General features: G+C 37.3%; 2 protein-coding genes across 2 annotated transcripts in view; both read right to left on the bottom strand.

Moving 5' to 3' along the window:
- LOC131348973 (fucolectin-like) overlaps window positions 1-27,087 on the bottom strand; it is a 46,475-nt gene extending 19,388 nt beyond the window's left edge. The window contains exons 1-7 of the mRNA XM_058384233.1: window positions 27,025-27,087; window positions 26,789-26,828; window positions 26,501-26,545; window positions 26,118-26,400; window positions 25,639-25,778; window positions 25,464-25,555; window positions 25,230-25,319 (exon numbers count right to left, since the gene is read on the bottom strand). Of these exons, the coding sequence (XP_058240216.1) occupies window positions 25,242-25,319; window positions 25,464-25,555; window positions 25,639-25,778; window positions 26,118-26,400; window positions 26,501-26,545; window positions 26,789-26,825 (675 nt within the window). The 5' untranslated portion in view covers window positions 26,826-26,828; window positions 27,025-27,087 and the 3' untranslated portion in view covers window positions 25,230-25,241. The remainder of the gene's footprint in view (window positions 1-25,229; window positions 25,320-25,463; window positions 25,556-25,638; window positions 25,779-26,117; window positions 26,401-26,500; window positions 26,546-26,788; window positions 26,829-27,024) is intronic.
- LOC131349129 (fucolectin-3-like) lies at window positions 12,553-19,214 on the bottom strand. The gene is made up of 4 exons (XM_058384545.1): window positions 19,102-19,214; window positions 16,049-16,118; window positions 15,836-15,950; window positions 12,553-12,842 (listed from the first exon to the last, which is right to left on the bottom strand). Exons 1-4 carry the CDS (start codon window positions 19,212-19,214, stop codon window positions 12,553-12,555), a joined length of 588 nt encoding a protein of 195 aa, XP_058240528.1.

Genomic DNA, 27,087 nt, shown 5'->3' with positions numbered 1-27,087 from the left:
CCAGCAATTTCCCATTATATTCAGTGTATGGCTACTTTAATCCCTCCTTCCTTAATTTACATCCGTTTTACCAGTTCCCATTATTTTCGTATTTGTCCCGATACGACCCCTAAATTAATACCATCCTCCCCTCGATGACGTCAATTTTCCTCCTCTCCAGTTCCCCTTATTTTTAGGCTAAGTCAACAATTTTTAGAAAAAATAGCACTTACTTATAAGCGCCGCTTCCTCATTGACTTCATTTGACCGCCACCTCCCCAGTTGCTTCTTCGGATCATCCTGACCTCGCATGTTGCCCTCCACAACAATGTGTAAGTATCCTGACCTCTTCCTCTATGTCATTATGACTTTTCTCTACCTGCTTGATCTAAGTTTTATTTCTTTTATTTTTAAAATAAACTTTGCCATTAAGCTGCCTCATATCCTTCCCTCTTTTAATCACTGTGGGTTACTGGTATTCCAATGCTATTGTCTCCCCTAGCCGCCTACCACTGTCATGTCACAGTGACCTGGCCTACTCCCCACACTGTTTTCCTCTTGCCTTAGTGCATGCTCTCTCTTGTTGATTACACAGTCACGCAACATGCACTTCACTCATCTCTTCCCATTTCCCATTCTTCCTTTTAGCTCAATCAGCTCGCCGCGCTATCTTCCGGAGAGGTCCCAGGAGTGCTCTGTGACGCTATCGCCAGTATCAGCTGTCCTGCCTGGCCATTGAACTTACTGGTTTCCTGGAACACCTATCTGAAACCTCTATTCCTGAGTCTCCTCACCTCGCTCACCACATCATGAGAGATACCGTCTGTCTTGATCAGAGCACCCAATTTCACCCCATAACCTGTGATCAGTCTACTCAGACCTTCTACTGGCATTGGACACGCACCACCTCTCAAGGCGTCCAGACTGAGGATGTCCCTGTTGAGATCTCCTCTGATGATTCTTCCTCTGACTCTTCTTCATCTCCTAATTCCCCTGACGTTCCCCAACGTTCTCCTGGCTTTGTGCCTTTCCCTTACAGTGTTCACAATATTCCCCAATCTTCTCCCATCTATTCGCCTCCAATTTCTCCCACTGATTACTCTCCAACTTCTCCTCAGGACCCTGAGATCCCGTCTTCTACTACTGACCCTCCGGTCCCACTGATCCCATTGGATAGGCTGGCTGACTGAGCTGTAACTCCTAATGTTCCAATAAATTTCTCTTTTCTGTTTTCCAGTCTCTGTGTGGTTATTACACTAGCATGCTACTATTAATAATTCTGCATGATTATTATAAAGACTATGATTGTCATAAAGGTTATACCTGATTATTATAGACTTGTATTAATCAAAGCCAACTACTTAATCAATGGCTAAATAATTCTTGATAGATACACACTACTTTTAGGCAGAATATTGCTAAGTCAGAGCTTAGAGCATTGAGTACATTATTTCTTAAGCTATTTTTTAAAGCTAGGTATATAATTCAAAGCTGGGTATGTTATTTTTCTCCGACAAGGGTGACTATCTAGTTATGACAGTATTTACGTAGAGAAAACTCCTCATATTCATTACTGGGTTATGCACATGCTCAAGTTGGTATGACATAATAAATCAACATGTCACTTACATTTATGTCTCCATATTAAGAATTCATTCTCATGGCAGATACATGACAAAAAAAACTCAAACACTTACTAAAGTTTCAAAAGCACATTGTTTTAATTAAATTATGAGAACAAAGTGGAAAAAAACAGTATTCTGAGTATCCAAATACACAAATGCAGATGAGTTTATATTTGGCTAATTAAACCATACAGTCTTGAAACTAAAAGATGAAATACTGACAATGTTTGACCCAATGATATTTATAATAAATGAGATGCTGGATTGATTTGATTATAGTCAGAGTAAAAATAATTATCTACTCAAAGCCAGTACTAAATGCTTTGGGTTTTTGCAGTGAAATAATAATAAGAAATCCTCAGAGACTGGAGTCTCCTCTCAGGAATCCATGAATACAGTGTTTTAAATGTGCATAATGAGAATTTCTTTATTGGGTCTTATTTGCATATTAAAGAATGTCTTGAATGTTTGTTTACTCTGAACAAGGATGAGCCAAATAAGTTAAGGTGTTAACATATAAAATATTAAATAAAGTTACACAAATAGATAGATAGATAGATAGATAGATAGATAGATAGATAGATAGATAGATAGATAGATAGATAGATAGATAGATAGATAGATAAATAAATAAATAGAAAACTCATGCATGTAAAGGAAGGGGAAAAAAATATATTGGACACATTATAGTGCCAGCAAGTAAAACCTCATTCCTAAATAATCTCAGCACTGTTTTAAACATACTTCCAAACATACCTCAATTCATCAAGACTGTGTTGATTGTTTGGTTGTCAACATTTCTGATTGGATGGGAGTCAAATAATAAAGAAACATGATCATTACAGTGTTTACAGTGTTTTGTTTTACCCTGTTGTGCCTTAAAACTATAAAGGGGTACAAAGTTAATAGCTCTTATAACCAGGTTAACTTGAGTTTTTTTGCACAGAAATTTTACCTCTTCCACAAAGGCTACTCAATACATCTACTCAATTGTGTTGGTCAGAGAAATGTAATGTAGCTATTATGTTAAATTAAAACCTTTACCATGAAAAAACAAAATCGAGATTTTTGGTATTTTAAATAAAACAATCCATCATATAGTTCATAAGAATAAAAATGTGGCAAATGCACCACATAATCTATGTTGTTAATTATGAAAGAAAAACATTTAGTCTTTGATATGGTGAAGGTTTCTTTAAGTTCTTAGGTTTCAGCACTCAATAGGACAGGACACAGGACAGAGGAAACAAGACAAGAGTTGTTTTTTGGTTGTTTTTTTTACCTCAAAAGAAGGAATCAAGTGTTCACTATAAACTATACGCAAGGAGTGTATTATTGTTATTATTATTATTATTATTATTATTATTATTATTATTATTACTATTATTAACTCTATTATTATTATTAACCTAAATCTGGAAATATGCATAGTACAACTGTTTACATTAAACAACAATTTTATTACAGCATGCAAAAGATTTTGTGTATTCAGATAATATTTTAAGATTTTATCAGCTGAAACATACAGTAGTTTCTGTAAAAAGTTGAGTTGAGAAATTTGATGATTTTGATTTGATTTATATGTCTTATTATTATTATTAGTGGTAGTAGTAGTAGTAGTAGTAGTAGTAGTAGTAGTAGTAGTATTCTAATCTTTCTTACCTTTTTTTAAGTTTCAATTTCCAGGTCTGGTTCCTTTGTCCAATTAACCTGAAATACTGATGGCTGGACAATGGCAGATTTCATCTATGGAAAAAAAATTACTATGTGCTCTGTAATATCTCATTTACGTTATATACCATAGTACAGTTTATATTTATCTATATCTATCTATCTATATCTATATATCTATATATATACACTATATTGCCAAAAGTATTCACTCACCCATCCAAATAATCAGAATCAGGTGTTCCAATCACTTCCATGGCCACAGGTGTATAAAATCAAGCACCTAGGCATGCAGACTGTTTTTACAAACATTTGTGAAAGAATGGGTCGCTCTCAGGAGCTCAGTGAATTCCAGCGTGGAACTGTGATAGGATGCCACCTGTGCAACAAATCCAGTCGTGAAATTTCCTCGCTCCTAAATATTCCACAGTCAACTGTCAGCTGTATTATAAGAACGTGGAAGTGTTTGGGAACGACAGCAACTCAGCCACGAAGTGGTAGGCCACGTAAACTGACGGAGCGGGGTCAGCGGATGCTGAGGCGCATAGTGCGAAGAGGTCGCCAACTTTCTGCAGAGTCAATCGCTACAGACCTCCAAACTTCATGTGGCCTTCAGATTAGCTCAAGAACAGTGCGCAGAGAGCTTCATGGAATGGGTTTCCATGGCCGAGCAGCTGCATCCAAGCCATACATCACCAAGTGCAATGCAAAGTGTCGGATGCAGTGGTGTAAAGCACGCCGCCACTGGACTCTAGAGCAGTGGAGACGCGTTCTCTGGAGTGACGAATCGCGCTTCTCCAACTGGCAATCTGATGGACGAGTCTGGGTTTGGCGGTTGCCAGGAGAACGGTACTTGTCTGACTGCATTGTGCCAAGTGTAAAGTTTGGTGGAGGGGGGATTATGGTGTGGGGTTGTTTTTCAGGAGCTGGGCTTGGTCCCTTAGTTCCAGTGAAAGGAACTCTGAATGCTTCAGCATACCAAGACATTTTGGACAATTCCATGCTCCCAACTTTGTGGGAACAGTTTGGAGCTGGCCCCTTCCTCTTCCAACATGACTGTGCACCAGTGCACAAAGCAAGGTCCATAAAGACATGGATGACAGAGTCTGGTGTGGATGAACTTGACTGGCCTGCACAGAGTCCTGACCTCAACCCGATAGAACCCCTTTGGGATGAATTAGAACGGAGACTGAGAGCCAGACCTTCTCGTCCAACATCAGTGTGTGACCTCACAAATGCGCTTCTGGAAGAATGGTCAAAAATTCCCATAAACACACTCCTAAACCTTGTGGACAGCCTTCCCAGAAGAGTTGAAGCTGTTATAGCTGCAAAGGGTGGACCGACGTCATATTGAACCCTATGGATTAGGAATGGGATATCACTTAAGTTCATATGCGAGTCAAGGCAGGTGAGCGAATACTTTTGGCAATATACTGTTATTACATTACTTGATGCCATTTGTTATATTTTTCTTAAACAACTTTCAAGAAATCCTTGAAGTGCTTTATAATTATGCTTAAAGATTATCAGTAAAAATTATGTCACAATGAGCAATTTTAGTGGAATGTTTTAATGCCTTATTACATTTGTAAATGCATACAAAGAATTGTTACAAAATTCTAAAGACAACTTGTTTCACACTGGATGTGCGAGGAAAGCAGAAACGCGTAACGAACATAGAAGGAGCGTTTGTCCGTTGTGTTCCCAAAACCGTCAATTGTATAGAGCAGCTAAACTTGGTGTTTTATTCAATTAAATTCAAAACACTTTATTTATCTCCAAGGGGCAATTTAAGGCATGCAAAGTAGTTTAAAAGGGGGGGGGGGATCAGTGCAAATACTAAATAAAATAAAATAACAAATAAAATACAACAAAATACAATTTTTGTACAATAGAAGTAGAAGGTGAAATAGATTGATGCATATATTAATAAATAAATTAAACTTAAAGTGAGAATATTGCAGTATGTAAACACTGGTATGTAGCAGCAACATTAGAGATATTGTCACAGCAGAGTCCAGATCTCTACATGAATGCTTTCTGGACAGCAGTCGCCTCTGTTAGTGATGATTACTTTGTTAATGTCATACACCGCCTACAAATCCACTCTCCTCCATGGGCTTTGGTGAGCATTTGTAGTAGTACATGAGTAGGAATTCATGTTAGATGCTCTGTTGCCATCGATAACTAAGGAAGCAAAACTGCTAAAGTATGTGGAAGATTGCATAGCTATTCCTCTTAAAGCCACATTGACTGTAGGAGAGAAAATAATGTTTATTTATTATTTATTTGCTTTAATGACAGTACGCATTCAAGCTGGAATGGAGTCCACATTACAATCCATTTTAGATCAAATCAGCTGGAGTGTCATTTGAATACATTTTAAAAAATGAGCTTACAGTATGTGCAATGCTTTGAACATGCACAATATTACAAACATGTTTTATATTAATTTATCTTTTCAATATCAATTTTTTTTTCTAATTTTTAAAACCTGCTTATTTTCAGATTCCTTACCTTGCTGATGGGTCAGTATCCACTGCAATGAAAAGATGCATATCCATGTGCAAAAATATATAATCTTTATAGGTATTTTATTTCTCTCTATAGATAGATAGATAGATAGATAGATAGATAGATAGATAGATAGATAGATAGATAGATAGATAGATAGATAGATAGATAGATAGATAGATAGATAGATAGATAGATAGTAAATTCAAAATTGCAACTAACACTTATAAAACCAGAAAACAAACAAACAAAAAAAACTCTAAATAAATTCAGAGTTTACCTAAACAAAGAAGCATTTTCTGCTCAAACAGAAAGGTAACAAATTTAGACGAATTGGGGAAGCAATGTAGCATCCACCATGTGGATGAATCAGTATTTTAATATGCACATACGAAGTAAATCAGAAAGCAAATATATAATGCATTTAAGCCAAATAAAGTTATAGTTTAGACAGATTTCTTACCTTGCTTGCTATTGTTCAGAAGCCTCATGCCTTTGACCAATTTAAGCTCAGAGCTATTCACTTGGTCTTTTGCTAAATTATTGTGCAGTGTATTTAAAAGGCAAATCCACTTTGTATTTCACAAATGCAAATAGGTTTGGCTCAGATAACAGTCTATAAAAAGTTTAAAAGATCATTAAGCAGAAACGACCAACCTTCCAATCAGTAGTCGAACATTTTAACATTTTAACCACGGAGTTGCCACTTTCCCAGAAGCATTTATGTGTCACATCTACATTAAATCACAGAAAAAATATTTTCTTCACATATTCCAGCTAGTTGTTTGGATTGTTTGGAAGTTGGGGCCAGAGCACAAGGTCAGTCATGTTACAGATAATAACATCTCCATTTGAAGTGTTACACACACACACACACACATATATATATATATATATATATATATATATATGTATATATATATATATATATATATATATATATATATATATATTGCAATGAAAAGATGCAGAGAAGAGATGAGAAGATTAGTTTCTTACAGGTGCATGTATTGGTGAGATGAACAGTTTTGTTTCATTTTTTGTGAACTGCTGACAATATTTCTCCTAAATTCAAAATATAACTATTATTATTTAGAGTGTATATTTAAAGGAAATGACAACACATCAAAATAACCCAAGTTCATGCAGTATTTGCAGAGCTTTAATAACTCAAATAAAACAGAATGCAAATAATTTGTAAACAAATTGTGTTAACGCTTTGGCTAAATAACATTAAGAAATCAGTATTTAGTGGAATAACCCTAATTTGCATGCGTTCGGCACCAGTTTTTCATTTAAATGGGTAATGTGTAATGAAAGGATGCCACATCGTTTGATGGAAATAAACATGATCAACCTACAGATGGCTGAATTCAAAGACAGCCCAAAAATCAAAGTGAAAAAATGATGCAGAAGACTAGTCCATTTTGCTGAAATTTCATTGCAGCAACTCAAAATGGTACTCAGTAGTTTGTATGGCCCCCACGTGCTTGTATGCATTCCTGACAATGCATGCTCCTAATGAGATGACAGATTGTGTCCTGGGGCATTTCCTCCCAGATCTGGACCAGGGCATCACTGAACTCCTGGACAGTCTGAGGTTCATCCTGACGGTGTTGGATGGAGTTCCTTCATCCTCCAAAAACTGCCTGCGTACTCTCACCACATATATATATATATATATATATATATATATATATATATATATATACATATATAGTAAATTTACTATTTTATCACTATTATATCCCTAATAAGCAAGCCTGTGGTGCCAGTGGCAAGGAAAAACTCCCTGTGATGATATGAGGAAGAAACCTTGAGAGGAACCAGACTCAGAAGGGAAGCCATATTCAAGTGCAAAAATAGTGAAAAACAGTCAGAAAAGATGAGTAGGGAAAAAATGTCAGTTCCTGTTTTAGTGGTCATCTCATTGTTGCCCATCTAGTGCACCTGTTGTTAATTTCATTAACACCAAAGCAGCTGAAACTGATTGACAACCCCCTCTGCTACATACTGTAACTGACCAGAACAATATCCCAGGAGTTTAATTGACTTGATGCTATACTCTGATTAAAAAGTGTTCCTTGAAATTTTTTGGAGCAGTATATTTAGGGATTTTGAATTTCATTCATAATTTCTTTTAGGAAAATAGTATTTTGCATGAATTTTGCATTAGGCTACTCAAATCCCCAAGATTGCCTTATCTCATTTGCTTCTGCAGGATGTATTGGAAAATGAACTAAGCTCATTCATGTGATGGTAATGCATTGCATAAAATCATGCAGATACAGATAAGCCCTGCAGTTAGAATTCACACCACAGCTTGTTTGAGATTTTGTAGAGGTCAGTCTGGGATTTCATACAGCCACCCGAGTTTACACAGAACTACGTTAATGAGAGAGGTCAAAGGAGAATGCCCAAACTGGTTTGAGCTGACAGGAAGGCTATAGTAAAGATAATCCTTACAAATGTGCACATAAATGTCAAACCAAATGAGGTGGCTTAGCTCTAACTAAATAAGTTTCCACTCCTGGCTGTAAGAAAAGAACAGGAATCTGAGCCTACACTGGGCATAAACTCACTGAAACTGGACAGTTGAATATTGGAAAACTGTTGACTGAGCTGATGAATCTTGATTTCTACTGTTTCTGTTGTGTTCTGTTGGGTCAGATATTTGCATAAGCAGTGTAAACCTGCCTTGTCTCAATAGTCCTTATGGTATAATAGTGTGGGAAATGTTTTAATTAAATTAGGTTATAATGTCAACATGTTTCCAACACCTTGTGGATTTATGCTATTAACATTTGAAGTGAATAACACTAATTACCTTATTCCTGTGGCACCTGTCAAGGAGTGGGATATATTAAGCAACAAGTGAACAATGAGTTCTCCAAGTTGATGTGGCAAGCATAAGGATCTGAGTGACTTTGACAAGGGTTAAACTATGAAGACTAGACGAACAAATCAGAACATCTATAGAATCAGTAGGATCAGTGTATTTTCCTTCTCTGACATGTGATCCAATATCATCAGTAAATTCTGTTGTGTTCTTGTATAAGCAATTATTGTCCAGGAAATGGAGCTGTGTGCCTGTAAAAGAAGAGGAACAAGAGCTGCCTGTATTTAAGCTGCCTGTAATGTAAAACGCTGGCAGTGTTTGCCTACTCTCCTTAATTTGTTATTAAAATCTTTGAAATTTACAAGCGACTCTTCATGGTTACCCGGATCCAAAATGTGATTTTTTTTTTTTTGAAATGGCTCAGGTCAATGATGCGATCATTCCGCGACATTGCATTATAAATGTCTTCTTTAGTTTGAGAGTGCTATGGTTGCCCGGGTTGCCATATTGGATTGAAATCTCTCTCTAGCAATTTTAATATCATTAGAGCAAAATTACTTTGACAGTTTGATTTTCATTTTTTCTTTTTAATTTCATTGTCTGTACTGCTTATCCAATCTATCCTTGGATCATGGGGAGCCTGTGCCTATCTCAGGCATCATCAGACATCAAGGCAGGATACACCCTGGACAGAATGCCAAGCCATCACAGGGCACACACACACTCCGGTCAATTTAGGTCAATCCAATAGAAGCATGTCTTTGGACTGTGGGAGGAAACCCACCAAGCACGGGGATAATATGCAAACTCCACACACACACACACACACACACACACACACACACACACACACAGTGAGCAGGAGCAAGACTCAAACACAGGATGCTGGAAGTGTGAGGCGAACGTGCTAACCACTAAGCCACTGTGCCACCTTGACAGGGCCTACGTTTCCAACAGATTTACTTATAGCTGTTAAGTATATGTCTATATGTCTATAGCTAGTAGTTTTACAGGGGTTGGACAATGAAACTGAAACACTGGCCAATTTAGTGTTGGAGGTTTCATGGCTAAATTTGACCAGCCTGGTGGCCAGTCTTCATGTGATTGCACATTCCACCAGTAAGAGCAGTGTGAAGGTTTAATTAGCAGAGTAATAGCACAGTTTTGCTTAAAATATTGCAATGCACACAACATTATGGGTGACATATCAGAGTTCAAAAGAGGACAAATTGTTGGTGCACGTCTCGCTGGTGCATCTGTGACTAAGACAGCAAGTCTTTGTGATGTATCAAGAGCCACGGTATCCAGGGTAATGTCAGCATACCACCAAGAAGGACGAACCACATCCAACAGGAGTAACTGTGGACGCAAGAGGAAGCTGTCTGAAAGGGATGTCCGGGTGCTAACCCGGACTGTATCCAAAAAACATAAAACCACAGCTGCCCAACTCACTGCAGAATTAAATGTGCACCTCAACTCTCCTGTGTCCACCAAAACTGTCCGTCGGGAGCTCCACAGGGTCAATGTTGGCTGCTATAGCCAAACCTTTGGTCACTCGTGCCAATGCCAAACATCGGTTTCAATGGTGCCAGCAGCGAAAATCTTGGGCTGTGGACAATGTGAAACATGTATTGTTCTCTGATGAGTCCACCTTCACTGTCTTTCCCACATTCGGGAGAGTTACGGTGTGGAGAAGCCCCAAGAAGCGTACCACCCAGACTGTTGCATGCCCAGAGTGAAGCATGGGGGTGGATCAGTGATGGTTTGGGCTGCAATATCATGGCATTCCCTAGGCCCAATACTTGTGCTAGATGGGCGCGTCACTGCCAGAGTGATTTGATGAACATGAAAGTGAAGCTGAACATCTCCCATGGCCTGCACAGTCACCAGATCTAAATATTATTGAGCCACTTTGGGGTGTTTTGGAGGAGCAAGTCAGGAAACGTTTTCCTCCACCAGCATCACGTAGTGACCTGGCCACTATTCTGCAAGAAGAATGGCTCAAAATCCCTCTGGCCACTGTGCAGGACTTGTATCTGTCATTCCCAAGACGAATTGATGCTGCATTGGCCGCAAAAGGAGGCCCTACACCATACTAATGAATTATTGTGGTCTAAAACCAGGCGTTTCAGTTTCATTGTCCAAACCCTGTATATGCTACACCCAAACCTCAAACATTTGATGTTTTTTTATTTTCGTTGTTGTTCTTTGACCTTAATTTTCTGCTACCTGTAATTCAGAATTACAAAGGTCAACTGTCATATCATTCAGATAAAATAAGTAAATACATTAATATACAGCAGTCAAAATGATCAATTCCTTAATTCAGAAGGTCAGAATGCTGCTGTTCACACTGCAGCAGATGTTTTTAAAACATTAAAATACTGTTTTGAAGTATTATTTTTGGATCATTATTGGTTAAGCTACTTAATTACATATTGATATCTGTTAGCTGATCATTGTCAAACAATTCTATGGCATGGAAATTATGATTATTTAAGGGGACAAGCACTGAAAGTGAATATATATTAGGATATTTTGCTGTCACATGTGCTGTTTATGTTGCTGTTGTTTTTTTTTTAACAAAAAGCCTCAATAACTATTTAGCTCTGCCCACTTTGATTATTTGCGAATTTGGATAATATGCAAGACCTTTTTCAAAATGCTCATGAGTGCATACATGGATTCACACCTGACTGGCAGGATGAAAGTAACATAGCTTTTTCTCCGGAACTAGTAGTCTGATCAAGTTGAAATTTGGTATGGTAAATATATGTGCAAATTTTATTAGATTTTCATATTCTCATGTTTCACCTAATTAATGAAAAAATATGGTTGATTTTCTTGATTAACCGTCTATGACAAGTGAGTTCACATGTAACCTTGTCATGACATACAGTTTTTAGTGATTTACCTCAGTGTGTTCAACTAATTTGAGAGAATTTCACCCTTGATACAGCAACGAGTAGCACAGCAAAAAAGCCAGAGAATCTTTCTAAAAAGAGCACAGAAGCTGTAAAAATAACATAAACAGTAAAACAGAAATACTGGAATTTATTGTTCTAGATCAGACCTGGGCCACATCCAGCCCTTTCTCACATTTCCAGAAAGCTACTGAATACATCTACTCAATTATAATTAGTGAGAGAAATCTTACTAGCATAATCCTACCACAATATCTAGTTAAAATCCAAACCTAGGCTTGACAATGGTAAACCCAACAAACAAGAGAGCATTTTAAATAGATCAATAAGAAATGCAGCTGACAATCAACTTCAGATAACCTCACCTGAATAACTTAGAATCTTCACATGGGCTAGGCCAGTAGTAAATATATTATATATTTTAATATATTTAAATATAATAATAATAATAATTATTATTATTATTATTATTATTATTATTATTATTATTATTATTATTATTATTATTATTATTATTATTTTTATTTATTTATTTATTTATTTATTTATTTCAGGCTCCTCAACACCCAGAACTGAACTGTACCAAACTCACTCACTCACACACACACACACACACACACACTCAGCTGTATGAACTTAACTGAACTGTACCATAATCACTCACACACTCAAACACTCATTCAATATACACCCATGTCTATAGCACCACCCATATTAAAACTGTTTACATGCTATTTTTGCGCATGCTGTCTTGCACCTTCACTCAACTGCTGTTTTTGCACACCACTTTTCAATACTGCCAACAATTGTTGCTAATGCATAAGTGTATATATGTTTACAAGAATTCTCCTGTTTACAGTCATCTTATTTTTGTACAATGTACTGTATAATACACAGAATGTACACTGCTCAGCACTATTTTGTGTATCTTTGTGTATAAATTTCCATAATTAAACATTCTCTTTTATGGTGATATTTTTATAGGTTTTACTTTTTAAATTCACCTGGGGTCATTGTTGCCATTGTTGATTAAGGAATTGCCAATGTGGATCTCCACAGCGCCATTTATCCGTTCTAGACAACAGTCGCCTCTGTTAGTGACGATTACCTTTGTAATGTCATACACTGCCAACAAATCCACTCTCCACCATGGGTTATTCTGAATGTTTGTGTGTGTACATGAGTAGGAGCCCATATTAGATGCTCTGTTGCCATCGATAGCAAAGGAAGCATAGAAATTGTTAAACATTAAAGATGATTGTGTTGCTATTCCTCTTGGAGCCACATTGACTGGAGTGAAGAAGAGAAAAAACATATACACTACTCACAAAAAGTTAAGGATATTTGGCTTTTGGGTGAAATTTATAGAAAATGTAAAAAGTTCATTATATCATGAAAGTAGGGCATTTAAGTAGAAGCATGCAGTGGTGATTTCCTCATCTCAAACAATTTATTGAAACAAAAGCCAACAACAATGGTGGGTATACCACAACAAAAAATGTCAATGTCTCAATAATTTGTCATGTGCCCGTGACCATCAATTACAGCTTGACAACAACGTCTCGTGCTGTTCACGAGTCGACTTATTGTCTGCTGAAGCATGGCATTCCACTCTTCTTGAAGGGCAGCCCTCAGGTCATTGAGGTTTTAGGATGCAGGGTTACAAGCCTCTACACGGTGACTCAGCTGATCCCATAGGTTTTCTATAGGATTCAGGTCTGGAGAAAGTGCAGGCCACTCCATTTGAGGTACCCGAGCCTCCAGCAGCCATTCCCTAATGATGCGACCTCGATGAGCTGGAGCACTGAAGATGAAATTAAGCCTGTGTTGTTCATGCAGGGGCACAATGACTGGATTAATGATGTTATTCAGGTAGTATTGGCTTGTCACTGTACCATTCACAAGATGTAGGGCAGTTCTGTATTGAGTAGACACACCTGCCCAGACTGTAACACCAGCACAACAGTGGCTGATGCATAGCACTCTCCTTGACATCTCCAACATCGTTGGCGGCCATCATTTCTGCACAATGTGAATCGACTTTCATCAGAGAACAGCACTGAGGCCCACTGGTCCCTCGTCCAGCGTAAATGCTCCCTGGCCACTGGAATGCCAATAAACTCCAGGCACATTTAAGGGAGGTGAGAGGCACCCAAGTGTGACATCAGACCATCACACCGTTTACATCAGCATGGTCTGTGTGCTAGACGACCTGCAAGGGTACCTGACCACATCACCAGGCACAGGTGTCGCTGGACGAGGGACCAGTTGCTCAGTGCTGTTCTCTGATGAAAGTCGATTCACGATGAGCAGAAATGATGGCCGCCAATGATGTTGGAGACGTCAAGGAAAGCGCTATGCATCAGCCACTGTTGTGGTGGTGTTACAGTCTGCGCAGGTGTGTCTACTCAATACAGAACTGCCCTACATCTTGTGAATGGTACTACCTGAATAACATCATTAATCTAGTCATTGTGCCCCTGCATGAACAACACAAGCCTAATTTCATTTTCATGGACGACAATGCTCCAGCTCATCGAGGTCGTATCATTAGGGAACGGCTGCTGGAGGCTGGGGTACCTCAAATGGAGTGGCCTGCACTTTCTCCAGACCTGAATCCTATAGAAAACCTATGGGATTAGCTGAGTCGCCGTGTAGAGGCTCGTAACCCTGCACCCCAGAACCTCAATGACCTGAGGGCCGCCCTTCAAGAAGAGTGGACTGCCATGCCTCAGCAGACAATAAATCAACTCATGAACAGAAACATTGTCAAGCTGTAATTGATGGTCAAGGGCACATGACAAATTATTAAGACATTGACATTTTTTGTTGTGGTATTCCCACCACTGTTGTTGGCTTTTGTTTCAATAAATTGTTTGCAAAGAGGAAATAACAATTGCATGCTTCTACTTAAATGCCCTACTTTCATGATATAATATCACTGTAGCATGAACTTTTTACATTTTCCATAAATTTCACCCAAAAGCCAAATATCCTTACTTTTTGTGAGTAGTGTATATGTATGTGTGCTCATAATGTTATGGCTGATTGGCAGATATACCAATCAGAGATACTCCTCTGCAAGTGACTTCCATGGACAACTGACCCATTGGGAAGGGCTACATCACATGTCAGACCATTCCTTTCACCCTCCAAGTTGGGCTATTGCACTTCAAAGAATGCTTCTTACTATATCATTTCCTCTACACTAACCCCATCATCCTGAGTTTCCCCTGGCTACAGCTCCATGATCTGCACATGTCCTGGAAAGAGGGGGAACTAACACTTCCAGGTCAACTGCTTAAAGAACACAGTCTCTCAACCATGTCTCGCCTTACATAATCACTTACATTGATGACATCCTGATCTCTTCCACCTTTTACAACGACCACATTCATCATGTTCATGCCATGCTCACCCAGCTGTTGCAACACCAGTTCAACAGAGACCATCACATTCCTAGGATACATCATATCACCGAGTGGGTAGAGATGGACTCCAGCAAAGTGCAAGCAATTATGGACTGGCCAGAACCTACCATGATTAAGGAATCACAACGATTCCTGGGGTTCGCAAACTTCTACCGACAGTTCATTCATAACTACAGCTGCTTAGCCAACCCACTAACCTCTCTCCTGTGGGGGAAAACCAAGCCCCTCCGTCCAAGCTTTACATGCCCACCTTGCTGCCCAGCTGAGGCCACAGAGGCATCCACCGTACCATGACCTTGATAACAAAACAAGTTCTATTGGCCCTCTCTGTCCCAAGATGCAGAGGAATACAAGCCGTGACAAGCTGTCAGCTCCCAAAAGTCCTACTGGATCCTCTGCTCATGCCCCAATGGCCCTGGTCACACATGTCAATCGACTTCATCACTGACCTTCCAGACTCAGAGGCTTACAACATTATCTTGGTGGCGATCAACCGGTTCTCCAAAGCCTGCCGACTGGTGCTTTTGAAGTTCCTACCCACAGCCATGAAAACAGCTACAGCATTATTCTATCAGGTTTTTCAAACCTATGGGCTCCCTGAAGACATTGTATAAGACTGAGGGCCTCAGTTTACCTCAAAAGTATGGAGAGCATTCTGCACCCACCTTGGAGTCAATGTAAGTCTCAGCTCAGGCTATCATGCACAGTCTAATGGACTGAGTTCCTCCCATGGGCAGAGTACCCCCAGACCTCGCTTACGCATTCATCTACAAGACTTACTCCATTCCAGTGCATTCTGGGCTATTAGCTGCCACTGTTTTCATGGTCTGGGGAACCCTCTGACATGCCCACAGTGGATGACTGTGCCCCTGTCGGTCTGCAGTGGGCCATACGCAGGCAGAGGATCCAAGCTGATCGCCACAGGCGCCCACATCCCAGGTTCAGGTGGGACAACAAGTCTGGCTGTCTACACAAAATTTGAGATTGAGACTACCATGCCACAAACTCAGCCCATGCTTTATCGGCCCGTTCCGCATGATCCATAAGATCAATCCGGTCATGTACCACCTTCAACTTCTCCCTTCGTACAGCATCTCCCCCACTTTCCACGTGTCTTTCCTCAAGCCAGCACACTCTTGCCACATAATATCAATATTAGCAAATAAAGAGATCCTCATGTTTAGTGTTAGGTTATTCAGGTGCTCAATATTCTTTGATATCATACAGCAGCATGTCAGTTGTATTGATATCTATATATTAAGAATTCATTCACAGGGAGATACATGACAAACAACACACAATTGCATGCTTTTGATTTGAGAGTGCATAGTGTTATACTGTCAAAAATATTCTTTAATATTTTTATCTATAAGTAAAAATGCCAGAATGAAGCATTATCCTTAGTATCTAGTAACACAAAATGCAGAGGTGAGTTTAGATTTGTCTAAAAATGTGATACAATCCTGAAACATAGAATATTGTGTTTGATTGTAGACACAATCAGTCCTCATGTTTGTGATAAATGAGTTGATTTGAGCACCGACACTGACAAGATTATTGAATATCTTGCATTCTAAATAAGACTCTAAGACTAATAACAATTTGAAATGTTTATTTAAGCAAATGTACTGTGCTGAACATGTCTGTATAGATAACGTACAAATTAAATAAAAAGGGCCTATTAACAATTTAATGAGCATCATTACTGTAAAAATTTTGGAAAATCTAAACAGGCAAGTCTTTAAATGTTTATATTAGACACACTTAATCCAGTAAGTAAAACCTCATTCCTATATGATCTCAGCACTTTCTATTTTTTAAATGCTTCCAAATACATTCAAATGTATAAAGAAAAGTGATGATTCTTTGGTTTTTAACATTTCTGATCGGCTAGGAAGTGACAGGGATTCTAAGTATTTCATTACATGTGTCATGGCAATATTAGAAGATTGTGATTAATAAAAAGAATAATAAATAAAGAAACATTAATGATCATTAATATTATTTATTAGTTTACAGTGTTTTGCTTTACCCTTTTGTGCAAAATGTTTTCTTTGTGCTATTGTCATGAATGAGCAGTTCTTGCAACCATGCAAATTTGAGTGTTTTTTTGTCTTACTATTCCTGAGAGTCTACTGAATACATCTACACAAACCATATTTGTGGGACGTTACTAGCAAAATCCTACCACAAAATCAAGCTATCAGCTTAAATTCAAATCTAGGCTTAACTATGCTTAACCAAAAATATTAAGAAATCATTTTAAAAGATACATTTCAAAATGAATACCTTAATTAATAAATTAACCTATTAATACATTTTGTAACCAATATATATACATATCAGCTATCCAGTACATGTAATTCCATTTACTATACCCAAACCTCACACATTTGATGTTTTTTTTTTCTTGATCTTTGACCACTTCTTCTTCTTCTTCTTCTTCTACATATTTAAAATGTTTCTGCTTCCTGCGAGTCAGAATGACAAAAGTCTTGACTGTCAATGACACTCAGGTATCATTCATATGGACTTGTGTGGCAAACACTCCACATAATAAAAGACTAATAATAAGCTAGTTAGTATTGTTGCAAATGCTTTTAAACCATTACAAGAAGATTTCGGTCAGCTGGATATGTGCGCATTGTTTTATAGCATGGATATTATTATCATTGCAACTGTTAGGATTTTCTTCTTCTTCTTCTTCTTCTTCTTCTTCCTTATTAAAACTAATTGTGCAGACCATAGGGTAAGTAGTACAGATATGAAACTAGGTAGTACTTCCCCTAGTGCTATTCAGGGAAGTGAGATGGGCCTGATTGGCCTAATGGTGGTGCTATAATGCAAGGTTTTAACAGTTTGGTCCATTTCTAATGAATATTAATCTGTAGAAGCAAAAATCTTTATTTTAACAGATTTCTTGTTTTTTCTTAAGCCTAAAAGCCTCAGTAACCATTTGGCAATTTCGAATTTTTAGTTAATTGGCTTAACATGCAAAACCTACTTTTGCAAACTAGTCCTTTTGGATGACAAACTAGTCAGCACACTGCGATCCTTAATAAGTATGACTTATTTATATTTACCAAAAACAGTATGACTGTCACATGAGGCAGTGCTGAATTTACTTTAAAAGCTGTAAGTACATCCATGAATTTGCATGTAACTTAAAAGGCATGGACAGGACAAGACTCTGAGGTCATGTGTAAGGTCTGGTCATACCACAGGGCAGAGCTAAAGTCAGGAACCATGTTTCTCAGGAACCATGTGTCCGATTAAACTAAAATTTGCTATAGTACGTATATGTGCTAGTTTGTAAGTGGATTTCCATGAGGAAGTAATTGCTGAAAAGCATGTCTGTCATGTGATTGCCTGTCATGGTAATCACATATCATTAGATATAAAGAATAATTCGCATTCATGAACCTAGTTTCATGAAAGGACCTTCTATTACCAGATGCAATATCATGTAAGGTGGCTACCCATGGCTGCTATTCATGTTCTAAGGGTTCAGAGTAAAGTTCAAATATTCATTACTCACTAACTAAACTCAGGAGTTTTTTAGCAGGGATTTTACAGCTAGGATTTAGCTATCATTACAAAACACAAGTATCTTCATGTATGGTGCATTTATTGCAGGTCTAGCTTACAGAGGCACCAGAGAGAACAACAGAGAGATTATGTTTTAAATCATTGTTAAATATAATGTTTAATGCTGCTTTATAAAGCCGTCACCAACCCAAATTTGATAATGATCATAACAGATCATGCAGAAGAATTTTTTATTTTATTAAAGAATGACGTTATACTTTTTCTTGCTTTATAGTTAAATTTAATTTTGTGGAATATCTGTGAAACATGTTCCTTCCTGTTAATCCTTAAATTATAACAGGTGTTTTTAAATTATATATAAAACAAATATCAGTCACAATGAGCAATTTTAGTGGAATGTTATAATATCTTATTAATGTTTTAAATGCATACAAAGAATTGTTACCAAATTACAAAGACCTATAGGCAGCAAATATTATAAAATGTTAATAAAGATATATAACTAAATGCATACTTATTTATGCTGATATAATTTTAAGAATTTTTAAATGTATTTTTTGAATTTTCACCTGGGGTTGTTGTTGCCATTGTTGATTAAGGAATTTCCAATGTGGATCTCAGCACCATTTATCCGTTCTGAACAGGTGTCGCCTCTGATGATTACATTGCTAATGTCATACATTGCCAACAAATCCACCCTCCACCACGGGCTTTTGTGTGTATACATGAGAACAAACTCAAGTCAGATGCTCTGTTGCTATCAATAGCAATAACAATAGAAGCATAGTAATAGCCAGAGAATGAAGAAGACTGTGTTGCAATTCATCGTAAGGCCACATTAACTGGAGAGGAAATATTATATATGTAAAAACACACATTGTATTCAAGTATCTCCATGTATTCTTCTGTATTCTTACCTTGCTGATGGGTGAGTATCCATTGCAATGCGAAAATGCATATCCCTTTGCAATAATATATAATCTAAAATTATAAATTTGATTATGTGCCTTATGTGCAAACATATGACAGGTATTTTTTTTTAATAATTAATAAAAGTTAATGTCATTTTAAATTATCATGACAATGCACAAGAGATATTAAATCAATCTTAGTGTTTTTCAAAATCAAAGTTTACCTAAATAAAGAATAGGCCTCTCTGAATTCTCTTTTTTCTGCTCAAATTGAAAGAAAACAACTTTCCAACGAAAGGAAAATAGCCCATTGAAGAAGGAATATAGCATTTACAAGTTCAGAATCAGTACACATCCAACTATATGCAGCTCATCATCTAGCAAATATACAATACATTAAGCCAAGTAAAAACACAGTTTAGAGAAAGTTCTTACCATGCTTAACATAGAACAGAAAGTCATCTCTTTGACCCTCTTCAACTCTGAGTTGTTCATTTGGTGTTTACAAAATGTATACAAAACTACTACATATTTTCCATGTACAGGCTTTTATTCAGTATGAAAACTGATTCATAAATCAATCTGTTGTTTTTATGAAAACTTTTGCACAAATGTGTTTCACAAAGCAAAAGCAAAAGGTTAAATTTGAACTGATGAATCACCTAGCATTCATTTATTTCATCTGATATTGTTGTTTCTACTTCAAGAAATGAACACTGTTTAATCAGCTTTCAGGGTTAAGAGCTTTTCATTTCAAAACATGGGTTAAGAGCTTTTTTATTTTTCGAAACAAAACATTAATAACATCTCCATTTGAACTGCCAAAATATGCAGATTAATTTTATTTTAAGGGAATTTAAAATAATAATAATAATAATAATAATAATAATAATAATAATAATAATAATAATAATAATAATAATAAAATTCATTAATAATAACATAACAATAATATTTATGTCATAATTATATTATTTATTAGATTTCTTGTTGGATTAGATTAGAAGATGTTGGACTATTTATTGGGGATTTGTGAATTCAAATCCCAGGACCACCAAGATGCTTTCTTTGGGCCCTGAAGCAAGGCCCTTAATCCTCAATAGCTCAGTTGTATAAAAATGAGATAAAATGTAAGCTACTCCATATAAGGGTGCCATATATGTAAATGTATGACCTACTTCCAGATTCTTTAGTAAAAACTTGTATTTTGCATGAATTTTGCATTAGACTACTCAAGGCACCTAGACTTGCCAAATGTTCTTGATTCTTCTATTTGTAAACGAACTAAGTTCATTCATAAGTCAGCAGTGCAATGTCTAAAATCATGCAGACACTTTCAATTAGTCACATCACATCACACCTAAAAATGTGATTTCAGTGAACTCAATGATGATGATATGGTTATTGGTGTCAGACAAGGCTGATCTGGAAGCTAAGGACAGGAATCTGAGGCTACAGTGGGCATGTAGTTACTGAAACTGGACAAATGTTGCCTGGTCTAAATAATCTTTATTTTATTTTGTGCCATGTAGATGACAGGTTCAGACATTGGCATCCATAGCATGAATCCCCACCTGCCTTGTGTCAACAGTCCAGGTAATAAGTGCAATCATTCCAACATAGATCAGAATCTCCAAAACCATTCTTGCCATGAAGAATTGAGGCTGTTCTGAGTGAACTGAGGCTTTGAGGTGGTTCTAAACAGTAATATGGTGTTTTTAATAAAATGGCCAGTCAGAGTATATACAGAAGTTAAAATCAGGCCCTTCAGGTGCATACAAAATCTATGCAAATACCACTATTGAACCATGTCTGGTTGTGTGCTGCCTGTCATCCTCAGCCTATAGATGTGTCCTGCCATGCCCATGCTTTTTAATGGAGAATGACTCCAACACTCTTTGTGTTGTTTGTTTGTTGGTGTTTTGGCTTCAGTTGGTGTTGGGGCTCACATGTGATGTTGGCAAAAGCAGAACATGAAACAAGGACTCACTTTTTTTTTCTTGCCCTCTCCCCTGACTCAGAAGGCCATGCTTTGTACTCAGAAAACTGCTCCATTGTATTTTCCGTGCCAACAAATTGTGGGTTGTGGCTAAGCAGTCTCCACAGTCTCTTTTGAGAAGCTGCTTGAGGTAGTGACACACGCGACAAATGCTGGGTCGTCCGTGTACTGAATTATATTGACAACTGGCTTATTTTAGTTCTGTCAAAAGAATTGGCAGAAAGGCATCAAGATGTTGTGCTTTTGCACATCAGGGGCTTGGGCTCCCTGAGTGTGCTTTCTCCCACTCAGAGAACCATTTTATAGGGGTAATTTGGGATTTGACAATGAAGCAGGGGCAACTGTTTCCTGTATGTGTGAATTGGATCCTCAACACTATGCACTTCAGTCATAAGGCTAAGGCTAGGCCATAAAGTATCTGTCCTCTAGGCTCAGAGGTGATATGATATCAGCAGCAAACGTTATCTACTTGGATCTTCTGCACATGAAACCATTTTAGTTCTCGCTCAAGAGCAAGGGTTCACACAGTCACCCATCCAGGATTACCAGTTTTCAGACTGGTGCAACTAATCCTGCTTTGAGCAGATAGCAAAATGCTTTCTTTGAAGAAAATTTACATTCATGCAAATTTGTGAGCAGATTTCCTGTCAAGGCAGGGCTGACGTCATGGGCATCATGGGCCTTTCCCCTGATAGCTCTGTGCCTGTTGCCTGAAACTCTCTCAGATTAATTTAAGGATTATGTCTCCATCAGTTGATGGGATTAGCATGGACCAATCCGTGAGCAGGAATTCTCCATATTATAAATGCAACAATTTGCTTGAGCTGCTGATCACACCAACTATTCAACATTTCCCCTCAACAATGTTCAACATTGAGCAACCATGTACAAATTTTCAGTTTCACACACACACACACACACACACACACTTGGTATACTGTGGAGAAACTGATATCTGTAGCTAAATGCTAAAACCCCAGTGTTTTTCTAAATGCTAAACTCTCACCACTTCAGGTATTGTCTTCTGAATGTTACTTTACTTTTCTGGCATATGCTCTTAAGATTGTAAGATCAACTTACATTTTTATACAACTGAGCATTTGAGGGTTAAGGATCTTGCTCAGGGGCCAGGCAGTGGGAGCTTGGTATACCTAGGGTTTGAGCTCACAATCCTCCAATCAGTAGTCCTACGACTTAACCACTAATCTACCTCCTACGATCATAGGAGCTATCATTTCTTGCGTATATTCACCAGCATTGTACTGTGTAAAAAGGAAAAGGAAACACAAATTTGTTTTACAAAACAGGGACCCAAAAATTTTGAATATTAAATATTAAAAAGGCATTGTAAGATGTCACTCTGCCCACAGGCTAGACTGAGGATGGAGAACAATTGACAAGCTTGGCTGTGGATGTCACTTAGGATCCTGTTTATTGTCTATGGTTTCTCTCGCTTAACACTTCGGGCCTTGCCGTCCACTTGCTTCCCTCCTTTGTGCCTCGCTACGCCTCTTGCTCTCTCCTGGGGCATTCACCCAGTTAATCTGGGGGTGCTTCAGGAGCCACACCTTAGAGGGGGGCTATGTCAGGAGCTACTGGGACAGTTCCCTGTCAGACAGAGGGGGTGCTGGCAGGCATTTCACCATAGACTGCTTCCTGTTTCTTTATTCACCAGGTGTGGTGCCATGCCCTTCCTATTGTTCCACTCTCCCGCTGTGTCACCTGTTCCCCATTTACCCTAATGTTTTGTCCAATATATACTATGTGCCGTTTTGTATCTGTCTTTGTCAGTCATCGTTTTTATTCATGTGGTCCGGTCAGATGCTGTGGTGTTTCCAGGTTCTCATGTTATAGTTATGTTTTTGTTACTCAAGTTTGTTCTGTGTTCATTGTTCTGTGCAAATCTTGTTTTAGTTTGGTTAATAAATAAACTGTGACTACAACAGAGATCCAAGTTTGATCCCCGCTTCAGGTGGTGTTTTATCAGTGTCGGGCTGTGCATTTCACACCTAAGCCTTCACTGGTATCCTTCCTGAATGAATCCACCTCTATGCCATCATGACGCCACCATTGGCGTCGCTAGGCCATTTTCTAGAGTGAGGATCAGAGGACAAGTGTGTGTGAGTGTGTGTGTGATCAGGAAGACTCGTATTTGGCTTGTTCAGTACTCAAATGTTATACACTTCTATTCAATACAGTGGAATGCTGCAATAAGTTTACCATCCTACCCTCTTAGTCAAACCTTTATTTTTATTTTATTTTATTTTATTTTATTTTATTTTATTTTATTTTATTTTATTTTATTTTATTTTATTTTATTTCATGTCTTTATTTATTTATTTATTTATTTATTTATTTATTTATTTATTTATTTATTTATATTTTTTTACTATTATACCCTCATTGGGGGCTGAGCCCCCCTTAAATGAAAATCCTTGAATCGCCCCTGGATGCCACGGTAATAGATACTAATCAACCGTTAAATAACAAAGTAAAAAATAAATTAGGCTACAGTATTTCACACCTCACAAGAAATAGTCAATTTTATTACGGTTACTTTTCTCAAAAAATACATTGTTGATGACCTATGCAGCAAACTGCAATCTCTGCAGGATGCAGCATCCAAAATGAGATACAGTGAATATAGAAACAATGTATATGTGCGGTTTGCTGCCTCTGACTACTCCAATTATACAACCAAAGGACGGGAAATTGCTGACGTAGATTCTGATATCATGTGCAAAGTTTAGCCTTTTATGTTGACAGGGGTCAAAGTGAAGTTTAAATAACTATTTCCCCAAAATTAACTTAATAAACCAAAATTCCATGTAAGCTGAAAATTAATGTTCCATTTCTTACTGTTCATGTCTAACTGAATAAATTCAGTAAATTTCTAACAGGTAGCTTAGATATCAACTAAAAATACAAGTTTTTTAATGTATGATCTATTTATTTTTTCATGAATCTTAATACAGTAATCCCCCTCTATAGAGCGGTTCATATATCACAATCCCGATATATCACAGATTTTTATTTGGAACATAACTATTTTTCCCAGTATCCACAAATTGTTTTTATGTTGAAATAAGGTAATTTATTAATAAAAATATAATTATTAATTACAAAATATAAACATTAATTAAAATGAGGTAAAATGTTAATAATATATAAAATATTGTTCAGCGTATTTACTCAAAGGAAAGTACGGTGCGGGGATGCTGAAAATCAAAATACAATAATCACGGTTGTGATTGGCTGCTGCTGGCAGAATTCTCCAGCATCCCAGTTCTTCGCGTGTCACTGTCCCGAGTGTTTTGGTTTGTTCTTTGTATGCTGTCTTTTTTCTGTAAGCCCTATTATGTCGCCCAAATGCTCTGCACTGTCAAGGAAGGCTTCTGTCAAGGAACATACATACATACAGTACTCACTATGAATGTGATATTTCTATGAATTTACCCAAAATTCATCTCACTATATGCATGCAAATGTTTTCTGTGTGTGTTTAAAGAGGGTGGGACGGTAATTTATGGCTTAATCAATTTAAAAAAAAGCATTTGGGGGTGGCATCTGTGTATCGCGGATTTTCATTCATAAACGTGGGATTCTTGTATCCTAAAGATTGCTGCCTATGTCTTCTTCTTCTTCTTTTTCTTTTTCTTCTTCTTCTTCTTCTTCTTCTTCTTCTTCTTCTTCTTCTTCTTATTATTATTATTATTATCATCAACAGTAGTAGTAATAGTAGTAGTTGTTGGTGTTGTAATAGTAATATTCTTCTAATCTTTCCTACCCTTTTTAAGTGTCAGGTGTCAGTTTCAAGTTCTGGTTCCTTTGTCCAACGGACCTGAAATACTGATGACTGGACATTGGCAGATTTGATCTACAGAGAAAAAAAATACTGTTATGTGCTATGCAATACACATAATACACTTGCTGCAGTGCAGCAGTAATGGCAAATGAGTGTAGCTACAAGGTATGTGTACCTAATAAACTGACAACTGAGTGTACATTCTCACAAACACACCTTTTGAAGAACATTTTCCGTCATGGTAGGGTTGCTGAGATCCTCAATGCCATTAAACTTTAATTTCAGGTATGCCTTCTTAAATACGGGGACTACAAAAATAATCAACAATTGATATTGAGCAACTCTACATTTAAATTTAAATAAAATTGTTAATTGAATATAAAATTGGAACCTGGAACTCCATAGACTTCCACTTCACAGAGCGTGAGGTGCTGGGCAACATTGGGAATGATAATATTCACGTAACGACCCCGCATATTGCAGGTGTAATTTGCAGAGGCACCAGCAGGGATGCTAGGGATAACAACACATCTACAGAGAGAAAAACAACAACAGAGTATTAACTCTCTGTGAAATATTAAACTGATTCCAAAGTTAATAATGCTTTATAAAACTGTCACCAGCCTGAAGTTGATTTTCATTTTTTTTTAAATATTTTTCATAAATTTTATATTATCATAACAGAGTGCGCAGAATATATTCATTTTTAATGACACATCATATTCATTCCTTAGCTTATAGTCAGGTTTTATTTTGTGGAATGTCTGTAAAACATGTTAGCCCTGTTATCCCTTACTATAGCAGCTGTAGACAGTTGTTACCTCACCATCCTCACTTTTTCACCACCCTCTTATTTTTATAATTTGTTACCTGGGGTTACTGTTGCCATTGTTGACTAAGGAATTGCCAATGTGGATCTCAGCACCATTTATCCGTTCTGGACAGCAGTCACCTCTGTTAGTAATGATTACATTGCTAATGTCATACACCGCTAACAAGTCCACTCTCCACCAGGGGCTATTGTCAGCATTTGTACATGCACATGAGTAGGATCTGAAGTTAGATGCTCTGTTGCCATCAATAGCTAAGGAAGCATAGTAACTGCCAGCAAATATGGAAGATTGTGTTGCTTTTCCACTTAAGGCCACATTGACTGGGGGAAGAAGAAAATATATTTTTATTTTTATGTATATAAACACACACACAAACACACACACACACACACACACACAAACAATATAAAATATTCTTACCCTGCTGATGGGTCAGCATCCACTGCACTGAGAAAATGTGTATTCCTGTCCAAAAATATATTTTCTAATATTATACATGTGATCATTTGTCGGATTATGAGGAGACATAATAGAAATAACATCTGATGGGAATTTTCAAAATATATTGGAATATAAAAGACATTGTCATTTTAAGTTCTTTGGTGTATTTACAGGAGATATTAAATCAATCTTAGTTCATCTGCAACCAACACTAACACAATTTTTTAAGTTATACATGAAATCTTGATACTTTAAATTAGTGTTTACCTAGAAAAAGTAGCATAGGACTCTGTGAATTTTCCATTTTCTGTTCAAATGGAAAGATAACAGTTTCAGATTTACAACCGCATTCAATGAAATAAAGTGTTATAGCCAAGTGAGGAAGCAATGTGACATTTACCAGCTAAGAATCAGACTTTAATACACTTTTTATGAGGTACATTATATAGCAAATATATAATGTATTAATCCAAATAGAGGCACAGTCTTGAGAGATTTCTTACCTTGCTTGACCTATATCAGAAAGTGATCTCTTTGTTGTTTTTAAACTCTAAGCTGTCCGCTGG

This window comes from Hemibagrus wyckioides, linkage group LG29, assembly GCF_019097595.1.
Source record: "Hemibagrus wyckioides isolate EC202008001 linkage group LG29, SWU_Hwy_1.0, whole genome shotgun sequence".
NCBI lineage: Eukaryota > Metazoa > Chordata > Actinopteri > Siluriformes > Bagridae > Hemibagrus > Hemibagrus wyckioides.
The sequence above is the reverse complement of the archived record's forward strand: the minus strand, read 5'-3'. Positions and strand labels throughout refer to the sequence as shown.